This window comes from Gossypium hirsutum, chromosome D08 (genome assembly GCF_007990345.1).
Source record: "Gossypium hirsutum isolate 1008001.06 chromosome D08, Gossypium_hirsutum_v2.1, whole genome shotgun sequence".
Taxonomy (NCBI): Eukaryota; Viridiplantae; Streptophyta; class Magnoliopsida; order Malvales; family Malvaceae; genus Gossypium; species Gossypium hirsutum.
In genome coordinates this window covers 69,184,926-69,201,068 of record NC_053444.1, presented here as the reverse complement: position 1 = coordinate 69,201,068, position 16,143 = coordinate 69,184,926, and the positions used below count along the sequence as shown (strand labels likewise).

At 34.9% G+C, this 16,143-nt stretch overlaps 4 protein-coding genes across 5 annotated transcripts; 3 read left to right on the top strand and 1 right to left on the bottom strand.

Moving 5' to 3' along the window:
* The first annotated feature begins 1,210 nt into the window (after nucleotides 1-1,210).
* On the top strand, nucleotides 1,211-6,877 carry LOC107948713 (beta-adaptin-like protein A). Its single transcript, XM_016883343.2, has 11 exons — nucleotides 1,211-1,482; nucleotides 1,632-2,148; nucleotides 2,244-2,368; nucleotides 2,522-2,720; nucleotides 3,095-3,323; nucleotides 3,439-3,605; nucleotides 3,692-3,901; nucleotides 4,387-4,497; nucleotides 4,610-4,786; nucleotides 5,647-6,093; nucleotides 6,355-6,877. Exons 1-11 carry the CDS (start codon nucleotides 1,430-1,432, stop codon nucleotides 6,643-6,645), a joined length of 2,526 nt encoding a protein of 841 aa, XP_016738832.2. The 5' UTR covers nucleotides 1,211-1,429; the 3' UTR covers nucleotides 6,646-6,877.
* Nucleotides 6,878-7,349: 472 nt separating this feature from the next.
* Nucleotides 7,350-9,798, bottom strand: LOC107948714 (protein Mpv17). Its single transcript, XM_016883344.2, has 3 exons — nucleotides 9,386-9,798; nucleotides 8,284-8,375; nucleotides 7,350-7,983 (listed from the first exon to the last, which is right to left on the bottom strand). The coding sequence occupies exons 1-3, from the start codon at nucleotides 9,533-9,535 to the stop codon at nucleotides 7,578-7,580; spliced, it is 648 nt and encodes a 215-aa protein (XP_016738833.2). The 5' UTR covers nucleotides 9,536-9,798; the 3' UTR covers nucleotides 7,350-7,577.
* Nucleotides 9,799-10,560: 762 nt separating this feature from the next.
* Nucleotides 10,561-13,124, top strand: LOC121220023 (pentatricopeptide repeat-containing protein At5g25630). Its single transcript, XM_041099062.1, has 3 exons — nucleotides 10,561-10,721; nucleotides 11,035-11,943; nucleotides 12,058-13,124. Exons 2-3 carry the CDS (start codon nucleotides 11,080-11,082, stop codon nucleotides 12,946-12,948), a joined length of 1,755 nt encoding a protein of 584 aa, XP_040954996.1. The 5' UTR covers nucleotides 10,561-10,721; nucleotides 11,035-11,079; the 3' UTR covers nucleotides 12,949-13,124.
* Nucleotides 13,125-13,765: 641 nt separating this feature from the next.
* LOC107944096 (coiled-coil domain-containing protein 25) lies at nucleotides 13,766-16,072 on the top strand. 2 transcript variants are annotated; one of them, XM_041099061.1, is made up of 7 exons: nucleotides 13,766-13,905; nucleotides 14,002-14,155; nucleotides 14,294-14,421; nucleotides 14,527-14,630; nucleotides 14,711-14,798; nucleotides 15,011-15,072; nucleotides 15,674-16,072. In XM_041099061.1, exons 2-7 carry the CDS (start codon nucleotides 14,043-14,045, stop codon nucleotides 15,824-15,826), a joined length of 648 nt encoding a protein of 215 aa, XP_040954995.1. In that variant the 5' UTR covers nucleotides 13,766-13,905; nucleotides 14,002-14,042; the 3' UTR covers nucleotides 15,827-16,072. The 2 variants fall into 2 exon arrangements, with proteins under 2 accessions (XP_040954995.1, XP_016733405.2); XM_016877916.2 differs by adding an exon at nucleotides 15,529-15,530 and having other exon boundaries at nucleotides 13,829-14,155.
* The last annotated feature ends 71 nt before the right edge of the window (nucleotides 16,073-16,143 follow it).

Below are 16,143 nucleotides of genomic sequence, written 5' to 3'. Positions count from 1 at the left end.
TTGCCATTACATTGCTTGGGGACTAGAGAGTCTGTAAAACTTAGATATAGCATGAATTGGAACAATTGAGTAAACAATATACTCGTGTTAATCTACTTGGATCTAGAACTCAGTTCGATTGGAATCGAGTTGAGCTAGAGTAATTCAAGTTTTTGAACAATAATAGTAGAGGAAAGCGCAAACTGAATACATCGATTGTCAGCAAAATTGTAATGATAATTGGATGTGTAGCCTCCAGCATCAATGAAACCTCTTAAGCAAGCTTGGATTATGGTTTTGTTGTGAAGGTAGATTAAAAAAGTGACTACAAGGTCAATTTACTTTCTCTTGTTGGGTTTGCCTGACCCTCATTCAAGCCACCACCTCGGCTATTTCCACTTCCATGAAATATTGCATGATTCTTGCTAGCCAAATTGGCTAGTGCCTATGACTTTGTTGAATTGTGGTGAAGGGTGATGCTTTTGACACCAAATAGATTTGGAAGGTGTTGTGGAAAATCAAATTTCCTCCTAAAGTGAACTTTTTCTTGTGGGAATGCTATCACAATGCAAAGCAATCCGATCTGGGTCCTTCTTAATTAAAAGAATGTTGCCTATTCAAGATAATGCCCCTATACATTATAAACGCAGTATCAACCTCAAGAAACTAGTCTGCTCTGAATTGGTAATTGAAGAACATAGGTCTTGTGAGCCTTCTCCACACAATTTTATGCAATAGCACCTTATTTTGTTTATGCCTAGAGGTGCTTATGGATCTAACCTGAAAATAAAATTTTGTTTAAGGTTCGATTCTTTTTTTTACTAAGGAACCACAATTACTATCCCCCAAATTTCTTGTCACCAAAGGTACCCTAGATACCTTATTGACGACACACCCATCTTCAAACCAATCCACTCCACAATAGCCTGCAATTCAGATCGGTAAACTCCAGCACGATATAGCTCACTATTTGAGGAATTTACTTGCAAACCTGACACTTTATAAAAATATTCCAAAATGTTATTGATTCAATAATTCCTTTAGTGAAACCAACAAGTAATCTGTAAGGCACATTGCGTAAGTTGCAAAGTTTTACAGATAATTAAATATTTACAAATTAAATTTATTATTATACTAATTTAAAAATATTAAATTATTATTCATTAATCATTTAATGGTAGAGTGATGAAATTATATATATTTTTAATAGCAACCGTCTAGCTTTTTTTTTAAAAGATAAAAATATGGTTGTAAACTAGAAAAAATGTAAAAGAAAAAAAAATCTCCGTGACAATTTTACAACATAGAGAAGCGCACCGCTTGTTCACGGTGTCGTCTAACAAAATCACTCTTTTTATCCCAACCATTTTGTATCTTTCCTTCGACGGCCGATCTGTTTACTGGTAGATCTTTCTTTAAAACTAAACTTTGAATCAGTTAACCACCAGCCATGGCGCCTCCAGCTCAGTCCCAACGCTCACCGTCGCCGTCTCAACCTTCTGGGTAATTATAACAATTTCATGCTCCAATCCTTCAATTTTTGCTGCAATTTTGTCAATCTATTTTTTAATTTTTATCATTTCGAATTCTGATTTAGTGCTCTTTCTCTTTTTTATGGAACTTTAATTAAGCGTTCTTATTATGGTTAACAGTAAAAGTGAAGTCTCCGATTTGAAACTCCAGCTCCGGCAACTTGCTGGAAGCCGAGCGCCGGGTGTGGACGATTCGAAGCGAGAGCTTTTCAAAAAAGTGATCTCCTATATGACGATTGGAATCGATGTGTCCTCCCTCTTTGGTGAGATGGTGATGTGCTCGGCCACATCTGACATCGTTTTGAAGAAAATGTGTTACCTCTACGTCGGTAATTACGCCAAAGTCAACCCCGATCTCGCTCTCTTGACCATCAATTTCCTTCAAAGGGATTGCCGCGATGAAGATCCAATGATCCGAGGGCTAGCCTTGCGGAGCTTGTGTTCGTTGCGTGTGGCGAATCTGGTGGAGTATTTGGTAGGTCCGTTGGGATCCGGATTGAAAGATAGTAATAGTTACGTGAGAATGGTGGCGGTCATGGGAGTTTTGAAGCTTTATCATATCTCAGCTTCAACTTGTATTGATGCGGATTTTCCTTCCATACTGAAGCATTTGATGCTCCATGACTCAGATACTCAAGTGAGTGCTAGTTAAAAAGCTTGAGTTGATTGTCTAACGTTTTATTTTTGTTTGTAGATTAGCTTGTAGATTAATGAGTTATTTTTTTTCATTAGGTGGTTGCAAATTGTTTGTCTGCATTACAAGAGATCTGGAGCGCGGAAGCTAGCACATCTGAAGAGGCATCGAGGGAAAGGGAAGCTTTGATTAGCAAGCCATTCATATATTACCTATTGAATCGGTATGTTCCGTAGATAAAAATTGAAGAATCAATAGGAAAGTTCAATTCTTACTTTCTTGTTGTGATTATACTGTCATTTATGGTACTGTATATGTAATACTAAGTGCTATGATGTTATTAATTGAATGCTTCTAAATGGGTTTTTACGTGTAGGATCAAGGAATTTTGTGAATGGGCACAGTGCCTTGTGCTTGAGTTGGTAACTAAATATGTTCCGTCAGACAGCAGTGAGATTTTTGACATTATGAATCTCCTTGAAGATAGACTTCAGCATGCAAATGGCGCTGTTGTCTTAGCCACTATCAGAGTGTTTTTACAGTTAACCTTGTCCATGACTGATGTTCATCAACAGGTGCCTACCAACCCTTTTTATGTGACTCTTTAAAATGTGGCAAGTTGTTAAATTTCTACTTCAATCAAGCTATCTCCTAGCATGTTTACTATCAAGGAGGTGCTTTTCAGTTAATCTTGATCCTGCAATTCGTGCTTCTTTTGTTTGCCATCAATATCTTCCCCTTTCTTTTCTCTAAAACTGTATAAAGCTTGTAATTTAGTCATTAATTTCCTGTCATTGAAGAAAATCTGGGCATGTGTCTTCAACCCTGAATAATCATACATGGCCATCATATTATTAAACTATACTTGATTGTGTGTGATAGATTAGTAATACTCTTATACTAGTTTACGGAATCAGGAGTTTTCTAACGAAATTCTTTTGTTGTAAAGGTGTATGAACGTATCAAAGCACCGTTGTTGACCCTTGTTAGTTCAGGAAGCCCAGAACAGTCTTATGCAGTTTTAAGTCATCTACATCTCTTGGTTATGCGAGCACCTTATGTGTTCTCCTCAGACTACAAACATTTCTACTGCCAGTATAATGAACCATCTTATGTCAAACGATTGAAGCTTGAAATGTTGACTGCAGTGGCAAATGAGAGCAATACTTATGAGATAGGTGAGTAAACAGCCTTAGTTTCTTTTGAGGGCCTCTTTAGAGAAGATGACATCAGTAAATTTTCAATGCTTCCTCTCAAATATTCTGATATGCATCATTGTTTGCTAAATTTCAGTCACTGAGTTATGTGAGTATGCTGCAAATGTTGATATCCCAATTGCCCGAGAGTCAATCAGAGCCGTTGGCAAAATAGCACTACAGCAGTATGATGTTAATGCAATTGTCGATAGACTTCTTCAATTTCTTGAAATGGAGAAAGACTACGTGACTGCTGAAGCTCTGGTAATTAAATATTTATACCCCTACTCGATGTTTGGTCTCTTAAATATATGCATAACATTCCTCTATTTATGAGTTCTTTTATGCAGGTGCTTGTGAAAGATCTTCTTAGAAAATATCCTCAGTGGAGCCATGATTGCATTGCAGTGGTTGGGAACATAAGCAGCAAAAATGTACAGGAACCAAAAGCCAAGGCAGCTCTTATATGGATGTTGGGGGAATATTCTCAGGATATGCAAGATGCTCCTTATGTTTTGGAGAGTTTAGTTGAAAACTGGGATGAGGAGCATTCTGCTGAGGTAATCAACCTTCATGGATATTATCCAATGATTCCATGTTAAACCATGTTCTGTTTTTCTGAACCATTTCAGATTATAGTTTTTGTTTCTTAGAATCTCTCTTGTGAAGATAAAAAGAGGTTGTTGAGCCAGTTGATTCAACTTTCAGCTGTATCTATTATGGCATTTCTAACCCTTGTTGGGCCTCTGATGTTTTCATTCATGTCTTTCTACTGGATATGCTATGCTGCACACTTGTATATTTGATTCACGCAATATTATCACCTCCCCCGCTTCATTCCTCTCCTTCCTAGCTGTGTCGTCTCTCATCTCATTCCACAACCAAGGACACTGCTGCTTTCTTGTTATTGTTAGATTGAGTATTTGTTTTCATTTGATAGTAGAATTTGAGCCTCTTTTTATACTGAATTTCTGAAAACTGGATTAAAAAATCTGTGTTATGAATTGCTTCATTTACTTGGTTGATGGAATATGGCATTCTACAGGTTCGTTTACATCTTCTCACTGCTATGATGAAGTGCTTTTTCAAAAGGCCTCCTGAGACCCAAAGTGCATTGGGAGCTGCATTGGCTGCAGGTATTGCTGATTTTCACCAGGTATGAATGTCTTTTTATTTCTTCTTTTTTCCCGGCTCTTACATCTATAGTACTGTTTGAGTTGTCAAGCTCTTTTCTGGAAACGATAATTGATCCTTCAGCTTGACTGCAGGATGTTCATGACAGAGCGCTATTCTACTATAGGATTTTACGGTATAATGTATCTGTAGCTGAACGCGTGGTGAACCCTCCAAAGCAAGCTGTTTCTGTTTTTGCTGATACTCAAAGCAGTGAAATTAAAGATAGGATATTTGATGAATTTAACAGTTTATCTGTCTTATACCAGAAGGTAACTACTAGCTTCTCCCAACCTTTTGTTATAGGTATTTTTCTATTTTAGACCATTTTAAAGCTCTTGCGATGGGCTGTTAAAGCATCCAAACTGCGTATTAAAGGGGGAAAAATATAAGGCTTGTATCAGAAGGAGTTTGCCTTGGTTCAAGTTGGGCCAAAATGCCTGCAATGAAAATTCTATTCAAGCATTGTGACCTAAAAACTACTTGGCAATGAGGACCAGTCTGGATATTAATTCTAAAAGATACCTAAACAAAGTTTATTTGGGACATTATACTATTTAACACTCCCCTAGATGTGTAGGCTTGATTCCTTCGAAACCACTAGACCAAGATGTTTAAGCAAAATGGGGCTCCCTAAGTAGGTCTTATTTACTTGATCTCCTCATGCACAAGTCACTTAGTTGTGAACTTAAGAGTGAATGAGTTTTTTCTTTCCATACATTTTTAAATGAGTTAAGGTATTACTTAACAAAATACTTGCGTTTCTTAAGTCATTCTTCCCTTTTGTCAATTCCTTATCTTGCATCATTGTCAAATCTAACAACCAATGGAAGATCTACCAACGATGCTCATGGAATGGACTTGCAACTTATCATCTTTCTGTGATAGCTGTGAAACAAATTGCGACAACTTCGTTTTGTTTACCGTTGAGAGCCGAACAATTGACTGCTCTAATAACAGCTTTGTGCCTCTCCAATCATTTTCTTAATTTTATGCAAAATTTTCATTCTGCTATTAAACATTTTAGTGTATTACATGTAATTGCTTCTCATTTTAGAAACCTAGGTTCTTCTGGTGTGTTACTCAAATCATAAAGGAATCGAGGTTAACTGATATTCATAAATATTTGCAGCCATCTTACATGTTTACAGACAAGGAGCACAGGGGTCCACTTGAGTTTGCAGATGAACTTGGAAATCTATCTATTGGTGAAGCAGCAAATAATGTTGTTCCTACTCAGATGGTGGAGGAAAACGACAAGGATCTGCTTTTAACTACTTCAGAGAAAGAAGAAACTAAAGGTTCACGCAATAATGGTTCTGCTTATAGTGTTCCTTATGATGGTTCGTCTACATCCGTCTTTGCCTCACAAACACAGATAGAGTCGGCAGTTTCAAATCCCACCTTGGCAGGCCATTCTCCTCAAGCAAGCTTCGCAATTGACGATCTTCTTGGTCTTGGCATACCAGCAGCACCTGCTGTCCTGTCTCCTCCTCAATTGAAGCTTAACACAAAAGCTGCTCTAGATCCAAGCACATTTCAGCAGAAGTGGCGCCAATTGCCCGTTGCTTTGTCCCAGGTTTGCTTCTGAACATTAAAACCTTTTATTGGCTAAACAATATGCGAGGATGCTTCTGTTTTAGTACTATATTTTATTTCCCGGACTTTTTTGTTTCTAGCTGATGACCACTTATGCTATGATAAAAAACTAGATCACCATTTAATCCCTAGGATGTAAACCATGTCTGGTCCCTTATGTCAGCTCTTAAGTCATGGAGCAGAAACTGTGGTTATATGTTCACTCCCTTCTTAGAACTCAACATGTCTTTAATTAATGCAGGAAATCTCGGTAAGCCCTCAAGGTGTTGCAGCATTGACAGCTCCTCAAGCTTTACTTCGACACATGCAAAGCCATTCCATCCACTGCATAGCGTCAGGTGGCCAATCCCCTAACTTCAAGTTTTTCTTCTTTGCACAAAAATTCGAGGAATCATCTAATTACCTTGTCGAATGTGTAATCAACACATCATCGGCCAAAGCGCAAGTAAAGATCAAAGCCGACGATCAAAATACATCCCAGGATTTCTCAACACTTTTCGAATCAGCCTTGTCCAAATTTGGTACTTCATGAACCCTAAATCTGTTCTTCATTTAATGCCTATGGGTAAGATGTTCTGAATAGTTTTTTTTTATTGAAATTTCTTTTTTCCTTTTTGGAAGAAATTGAACTGAATTGTTTTTGCAGAGAGGATTGTGAAAACTCTTTTTTTTTTACCTTTCTTTTTTGTAGTTGTAGATGTCTGTGAATGTAATTTGAAATGTACATTTTCTTTTAATTTCCATCATAATTCAGTTATTATATATATTTTTTGAAACCTCAAATTTAAAATTCCGTTAATAAATGTGATTCCAGAATAGGAATGAATGATGCCTATACTTCAATAGTAAAGTCTTAGATAGCAAATTTGGCACTCTTTATATGTAAATCTATATATATATATATTTCCTTATTTTAAACACGATGCGTACTAAATTTATTTAATTGCTAGTGTAGTATCGGTAAATGGTAGAAGGTTAAGGTTTTAGGATTTTAATGTTTTAGTTTTAAATTTATTTTAATAAATCAGAGGATATTACGCCTTTATTCGGCAAATTTATATTGATTTAATGAAATAATATATTTTAACAGATTCAGAAATCTTGTGAAAAAAAGGAGGATTTCACGGATTTAAATTTAGATATTTCAAAAATTGTAAATATTCAATCGACTATCATCCTAGAGACTTTTCTTTTCTTTTTTTAAAAAGAAAACCGTACAGATATAATATCTCACTGTTAAAAGAGAATTATCAAAATCATTTATCAAGAGGAATGAGATAAGAGAATAACAATGATCACTTGTATCCCAAAGGGTTCAAGAAGTCCTTCAATGGAGCATAAATTTTCTTCCTTTCTTTTTTCAATTCTCCAAAACTAGTATAGATATCTATTTCACCATGTATATGCACAATGATGCCAAACAAGTCCTTCAGTGCATCAACATCAAAATTCTCAATAAATGTATTAACCTTCATCCTTTTTCTCCTTTGAATGTATCAAAGAATTTAGCCATTGCTTCCATGGAGCATCCTCTTGTTGTTCGATCCATGACAAGAAACAACTATCCAACAAGCAGAACATGTTTACATATAGAAGTTGGTATCTCACCGGTATATATCGGAAATTTGCGACTTGAACAATTGGCCATAGCCCTCCTTCAAGAATTAATGCCGGTACAAAATCCCTCTTTACATCTTCTTTGATTTGGGGAACACTCTTTCCCGCAGAAAATCCCATGTAAGTAAAAAACACGAGTAAATCCAATGGCCCGAAGATAAACCCGTCGACTGCAACTTTAGTAGCCATGAAACGAAAAGAATAGGGTCGTAAACGAAGTCGAAACCTTATGCATCGGTCCAAAACTTCGTACCTATAAATGTTACCATAAAATTTTAGAAGAGTTTCCAACAAAAAGGTTTGCATATAGAACAGCAGCCAATCCAAAAATAAAAATAAAAGGAAAAAGCGGCCACCATGAAGCATCTTTAGGTTCCGTAATAAGCCCCTTATGTATTGTAAATCACTAAATTTTACGTGCATTGTAGTTTCCTAATGCACGATGAATCATATGATGCAAGCTCGGAGATATGCAAGTAAGCAGTAAACATCAGCATAATGTGACCTTAACATTATTTAACCAAGTAATCCATGGTGATAGGTAGATGATTACCAGTAATGTCCGACTGGTCCAACAAATCCGAACCCAAACAAACTTGTTGTAGCCACACGTTTCCAATTAACCTTTAATTCTTTATCCTTTTCCTGATACAAAAAATAAAAATAAAAAATCTTTCTTACTAAATAGAAATAAGCAGATTAATGCTAAAATACTCACAAAATTAAAGATGAGATTATACACAAGGCAGAATGCAAATTTTCCATTGTGGACATATATATTACAATAGTTAAATTATTTCAAAGTGGTGAACTTTTGTCAACAGGAATAATGGGGATAGGATCTAAGGTAACTCTAAAATCATGTTCTTCATTGCATCTATGCTACTAAGATTATAGTATGAGTACTTGTACAACATGATTATGTTCAATCATTGGATAATGGGGATAGGATCTAAGGTAACTCTAAAATCTTGAAGGGTCATATACGTAGGAAATGAGTGTTGGACACAGGTACTTCAAGAAAGAAAACGAAGAGTCGTATTAACATAGCATTGCATTGCAGATTGCAGCTAGACAAGTGCTGAATGATGAAAAACAGCAGCCATAAAATTGAAGCTCCCATCACAAAAAGAAACCATCTTTTATGCATGTAAGCGATAAACAAAAATAGAAAAACTCTCCTTTTTTAAAGGATTCAAACCAAGAAAAATTGTAATAAATCACTCAAAAGTCCTTACTTATCTCTCAGCAGGTATAATTCTAGTCTCTCTTCAAAGGGGAGTGTATACACACACACACACACACACACATATATGGCTTGTTCTAAATGTTCATAAAACTGGCAGACTAAAAGCAAAATCAACAAGAATCAACAGATAAACCCCAATAACAGAGAAAAATGTCAAAACTGTACCCAAAAACAGTGGTTATAAGCTCAATTTCCATAAAGAAGCTACCAATTTTATCAAGAGAAGAAAAAGCATATATGCAGCAATAAAAACCAACCCTCTTTCTATTACAACAATAATTCAATGGCATCAAGAACAATAACAAGATTCACCAGAAACCAAACAAATCAAACTCAAAGAAGAGCAGGAAAGAATGGAGAAATTAAAGACTACCCAAAATGTTAAAAGTAGTAAATATGATGGTACCTGCAAATGATGGTGTTTTTTGGCAGTAGAGTGAGTAATAGTTTGAGCAGCTATGTCACCAAAACCCCAAATCAAGGCTGAGCTTAAAACCTGTGTCTTCACTGGGTGGATTGCTAAGCAATTTTGATACCATTTCCACAACTTCAACATTGCTTTTCTTTTACAACAGAAATGAACACACAGAGATCAAGAAAAAATGAAAAAAGAAATGATCATTCAGATCTAATGTTTAGTTACAGGGTTTCATTTTACACAGTGAGATAATGGAATCAAAGAAAGATTATTTCTTTTTCTTTCAAAAACAAATTCCTTTTCAGGGAAGTCTATGAAATATAAAAATGGTTAATGTTTTTTTTGGCTTCTTCGCCTTCTTCCCTGGGAACTGTAGGTGGGCCAGAATTTGTCAAATCTTTGCTTTAGAAAAAAAGTATTCTTTGTTCTGTTTTTGGGTTTTAGAATATTGAAACTATTAAAATTCCAGAGCCAGCCCAGCCCTGTCAAACCTGGACCTTTCTTTCTCCATGGATAATAATATTCTACCACTTTTTCCGATTCCAAATTGCTGTTAAATTATTTTGATTAGACTTGTAAGTGTGAAATTTGAAATAAAAAAAATATTTTAATAGGTATGTAATTAAGAAGGAATTGTAATAAATTTGAATTTAATAAAATAATTTTAACAGTGTTATGGAATTTTAAAATCTGAAAAATAGAGATAATAAATTCTTATAAATAAAAGTACAAAAACTAAATTTTAAATTTAAAAAGAATAAAATGATTTATATAACATATTTTAAATTAAATTCATTACGTAAATAATATGATTTTATGCAAGTATGTGAAAATAGTAAGTAGAAATTACATATATATATTATAAATATGTTTAGGGTATAAAATTTTGAAAATATTAATTTAATTTAATGAATTTAATTTCTACTATTTAACAGAAATTGGATTTTTTTAAATATAAAAATTAAAAATAATTAAATTTACAACTTACAATATTAATACTAAGAAATTCAACAAATAAGTGAATAAAAAATTTTCATGAGAAAGAAGGAAACAAAATAAAAAAAGAATCATGTATGAAAAAAATAAATAAAAAGAAAGCACTAAAAATTTTCAGCCCCACTTTGTGGTTTTCTTATCACCATATCTTTGATGTTTTTTTGTGGGTGAGTAGATAATATTTTAGCTTTCAAAAAATAAAAATAGATAACATATTTTAATGCATTCCAAGAAAAAAGCCTCCATACTTCCACCATTCAGTAACCTCTCTTTCACTCTCTCACATTTTTTTTTCAATAATCCAAGATTTCAGCCCCCATCACCCCAGGTACTATTCTCTCACCATTTTTTCATTGCTCAGCAGCACTGCTCATTTTTCTTTCTGGGCTTGAATTAAGCTGTTTGGCATCGCTATCTGATTTCCCTTGCTCTTCTTGGTTTTGTGAAGTATGTATCTTATATGTCTGTGTTATGTGGTTATCTTTGTCTGATCTATGTTTCCATTTTCATGAAGTAGCCCACTTGATTGCTTGTATTCAATCCAGTTTCGTATGTTTATGTGGATGGGATTAAAGTAATTTCGATCTCTGCTTTAGGTTTCGTTAGTCGATTGATTTACTGTTTTTTTCTTGTGTTTCTAGTACTGAGATTTTCATGTGGTAGTTCACTTCCACATTGCTCCACTTATGGATCAACAACATCAATCTCATTGCCCGGCCTGCATGAAAAAGGAAAGCTGCAGAACAGTACGGTCCCGGACTAAGCTAATGAACATCCTAATAGAAAGAGGAAAACCCCAAGAAGCTCTGTCTATTTTCGACTGTTTGATCGAAGGAGGGCATAGACCATCTTTGATTACATACACAACTCTCTTGGCAGCCTTGACTATCCAGAAGAACTTCGGTTCCATACATTCTATCATCTCTCAGGTCGAAGAAAACGGAATGAAACCCGACTCGATTTTTTTCAATGCTGTTATAAATGCTTTCTCTGAATGTGGAAATATAGAAGAAGCCATGGAGACTTTTTGGAAGATGAGGGAAAGTGGACTGAAACCCACTACTAGCACTTATAACACGCTAATCAAAGGGTACGGGATAGCCGGTAAGCCCGAAGAATCTGTTAAACTGGTAGACCTAATGTTGCAGGAGGGGAATGTCAAACCCAATCTCCGAACCTATAATGTACTTGTCCGAGCATGGTGCAAAAAGAACAACATGACAGAAGCTTGGAATGCGGTTAATAAGATGATTGCCTTCGGAATGCAACCAGATGCTGTTACCTACAATACCATAGCGACCGCTTATTCACAGAATCAAGAGACTGAGCGAGCCGAAGGTGTGAGTTTAGAGATGCAGAAAAATGGTGTGCAGCCTAATGAGAGAACTTGTGGCATCATTATCGGTGGATATTGTAAAGAAGGTAAGATCAAGGAGGCCTTGAGGTTTGTATATAGGATGAAGGAACTCGGCGTCCGTCCTAATCTCGTGATGTTCAATGGATTGATCAAAGGTTTTGTTGACATCATGGACAGAGATGGGGTTGATGAGGTAAGTAAACCAATGCAGGATTTTATGACTTGTGCAAATTTTGAGATCTGATATATGCTAATACGAGGCTTGTCATCCGAAGAACATGAATAAATACTTTCCTTTGATCTGCAGGTACTTTCTTTGATGGAAGAATCTAGGGTCAAACCCGATGTTATAACTTTTAGCACCATTATGAATGCATGGAGTTCAGCAGGATTTATGGGTAAATGCAGGGAAATATTTGATGACATGGTGAAAGCAGGAATACAGCCTGACATTCATGCCTATAGCATTCTTGCTAAAGGTTATGTGCGAGCACAAGAACCGGATAAAGCCGAAGAACTTCTAACAATCATGATTGAATCAGAAGCATCCCCTAATGTTGTGATCTTTACTACCGTTATCAGTGGCTGGTGCAGTGCCGGTAGAATGGATCAGGCAATTAAGATTTTCTACCAAATGTGTGAATATGGAGTATCTCCCAATTTGAAAACCTTTGAGACCTTAATATGTGGATATAGTGAAGCCAAACAACCATGGAAAGCAGAAGAACTTCTCCAAGTAATGAAAGAGTTTGAGGTTCGGCCCAAGAAATCAACCATATTCCTTATCGCCGAAGCTTGGCGTGCCTCTGGATTGTCAAAAGAAGCAAACAGAATTCTGGGTTCTGTTCATAGCAAGGAAATGAAAATCGAGACAACAAAAGAGATACCAACCGAAAGCTTAGAGAAACTATATCACAGGCAAACTACAATGCCCTCACATTCAAGTCTCTTACAGATTCCAAACATGGTTACAGATGATCAAAAGTGGTCAGCTCTGTCTCTTCGAAAAGGTCGCATGGTGCTAAGAGATGCCGATCCTCCGTTGGATTGCTCGTGGCTTGTTACAAAATCGAAGCACATTCCGTTGGGCTGTAAATTTAGAGCAAGGTGTCCCATTGTTTGCCAGAAGCAATGCCAACAGCAGCTCGGAATATATGGTCAGCTTACACATTCATGTACAGTTGTTTTTCTTAACTGAGTAAAAAAAAGACACTCGAGAGCTTCTGTTATTAAAGTCATGATTTCATTTCTCTAAAGAAACAGAAATTCGTCATCAAAATACTTCAAGATTTGTAAAGAGAGCTCTTTCACATTGACGAACTACTTTATTCCTTTTGTTTTGCTGAGAAATGCAAGTAAATATTGTTCTTTGTATCTGTTTACAATCTTAATCTTTTGTGTGCGAATATTTTATGTTGGAATTTTGCAGTGTAGTATATGGAAAAATCGGTTTATATCGAATTAACCGATATAATAGATGTTTTCGAGTCGGTTTTATCAAATCAATCTTATGGTAGTTAAAGTGGTTTTTTAAGTGGTCAAAATAATATAAGTTGGTCGGTTATCGATTATGAATTTTCATAATAAAAATATCTATTTTATCATTTTAAATATTTTTATAATATATAAAAAATAAAATATATTCGATGATGAGTTCTCTTCCCTAGCCAACTTAATGAAACCATCTAATTTTTGCATTCAATATGATGAATGTGTACGGAAAACTTGACCCATGTGTAGTATTATTTAGATATTTAGATCGAATTTATATTCCAAAATTATTATTGAAAAAATTCATATGATTAAACTTAGACCGATTAGAGATATGGTTAATGAAAAAAATCCTCTCTAAAGCAAATTAATCGCAGCTGAACAAAGAAATCAAGGATAAAAGAGCATGGTTTTTTTTTCTTTTTGAAGGGGGATAAAAATAGAATGATATTTACTAAATAATTTCCGTTTTAATTTTCATATCTCAATAAGAATCTCATCTAATAATATTAAAAAAATTTAAATGAGGGTATTTTGGCCATTAAAAATTGACTTTTATATCGATATAATATATTAGAATTTGAGAAAAGTTGGAAAATAATTTTTTCATGAGGTAAACGCTGTCAATTTGGAAAAACGCAAGCGCAAACAGGGATCGCATTAGGTTATCTTCTTCTTCTTTTTTTCTTTTTCTTTTTGCAATTCCTTCAACTGAAAGGGGAAAATAACCCTAATTTTGTCTCTGGATTGGTCTCCCAAGTGAGGAAAGGGAGAAAAAGAAAGAAACTTTGAAGAATAAAAATGGTGTTTTACTTCAAAGCCCGACCAGAGGTTGGCGATTACACAATTTTCATGGGTCTCGACAAGTACGAGAACGAGGAACTCATTAAATACGGCTTTCCCGAAGACATTTGGTAAATTCGAATTGCCTTTCAAGTTACAATAAAAAATTCCTGAAAATTCTTCATTTGTGCTATAAATTAAGTATTTAGGGTTATTTTTTCTCTTATAACTCTGCATGAAATTTGGTGATTGAATTTATTTTGTTGCAGGTTCCATGTTGATAAAATGTCTTCTGCTCATGTTTATGTAAGACTTCATAAAGGTCAAACCATTGATGATATAAGCGAAGGTTTGCTTGAAGATTGTGCTCAGCTTGTTAAAGCTAATTCCATCCAAGGTTTATTTTAATTTCATCAATTCCTTTTATATATATATATAATTTGTATATGTTTGATAATAAGTGGCAACCTTCTTTTTTGTTTTAATTGTTATGTGAGATTAGGGAACAAAGTGAACAATGTTGATGTTGTTTACACTCCATGGTCCAATTTGAAGAAAACTCCTTCCATGGACGTTGGCCAAGTTGGCTTTCACAATTCCAAGATGGTGAGCTTCTTTATTACTTCGATTATTATTTCTACTTTTGTTCATCTTTAATGTTTGTCTGATTTTATCGCATGACTTAGGTTCGGACAGTGAGAGTGGAGAAGCGTATAAATGAGATAGTTAACAGGTTGAACAAGACTAAAGTGGAAAGGAAACCTGATTTGAAAGGTATGCATATCTCTGCAGTTTCATTTTTCGCTGCAACTTAGGACTTGTACTATCATTGTCTATGAAAGAAATTTGGTGGCATGCATTAATGTCGTTTTTTCCATTTGCATTTTCTTGGCTATGCTGCATTAATTGTATTGTTTTTTTAAATTCAAATTGTTTTGTTTGTTCTTGATGTAACTAATGCAGCATAATATAATATGTTATTGCAGCTGAGAGAGAAGCTGTTAATGCCGCAGAAAGGGCAGAGAGAAAGCAACAGCTAAGGGAAAAAGTGAGCCACTTTTTCTTTATCTGTTTTTAACTTATTTCTTAGGTTTGATACTGGCTATTGGTGACATCAGCTGATGGTTTTGTTCGAGTATGCTATAGAACATAAATATTCTAAATGATTGCAGCATGAAAAATGAAAGTTACCCTACTGGATTTTGTTTAGGATAAAAGTTGTTATACCGTACTGGATTCATGAAGGGCAGAACTGCATGAGCAATTATTGCACATATAAATTTTAATCTCAATAAACATATATGTATGATGTTGTTGTTCTATATACATAATGATATATTTGGATTATGTTTCTTGTCCAGTTTCTTAAACCAAATACATTGTATTATAATAAAAATAAAGTAAATGACTGTAAACTATGATCAGAATGGCATGATGTTTCAATGGACTTATATTCAGCTTCACTTTGCTGCTAATAATTCAGATATTTACGATGAGATCAAAGAAGTTCTAGTAGTTTTGTTGATGTTGCTTACTAAATACTTATACAATAGGTGCTAAATGCTGGGATTATAGTCTCATCCTTTGACCTCATACGAACATTGTTATTTGGATAACTAAAATGAAAATCCATTTGATTTCTCTGGCAGAAACGACATGAGGAACTACAAAGGCTTGAAAAGGAAAGACAAGCAGAGATAAGAAGCTACAAGGGTCTCATGGTCTCTGAAAAGATGACCTCAAACAAACAAATTGCTACAACAAGCAAATCTTTGCAGGAACTTGAAGAGGATTTTATGTGAACATATTGGTATTTCAATGCCAATTAGCAGCCAAAAACATACTGCCTGTAAAAGGAAAACGGCGGTTTGATGTTACTTTTATTATTGTTATTATTACTATTGCAAGCTTGAAGTAGTTTGCCTCAATAATAAGTTACCAAAAAATAGGCTACAAGAATTGGAACAAACTTACTAGGTTGAGGGTGAGGGGAATGAACTTCTGTTGTAATTGGCAATATATTCTACTAAACGTAATTGTTAACTCAATTGCTGGTTTACTTCAATTTAACACGTAATTCTGATTGCAAATCTGCAAATCATCATGCCATGTTACTATG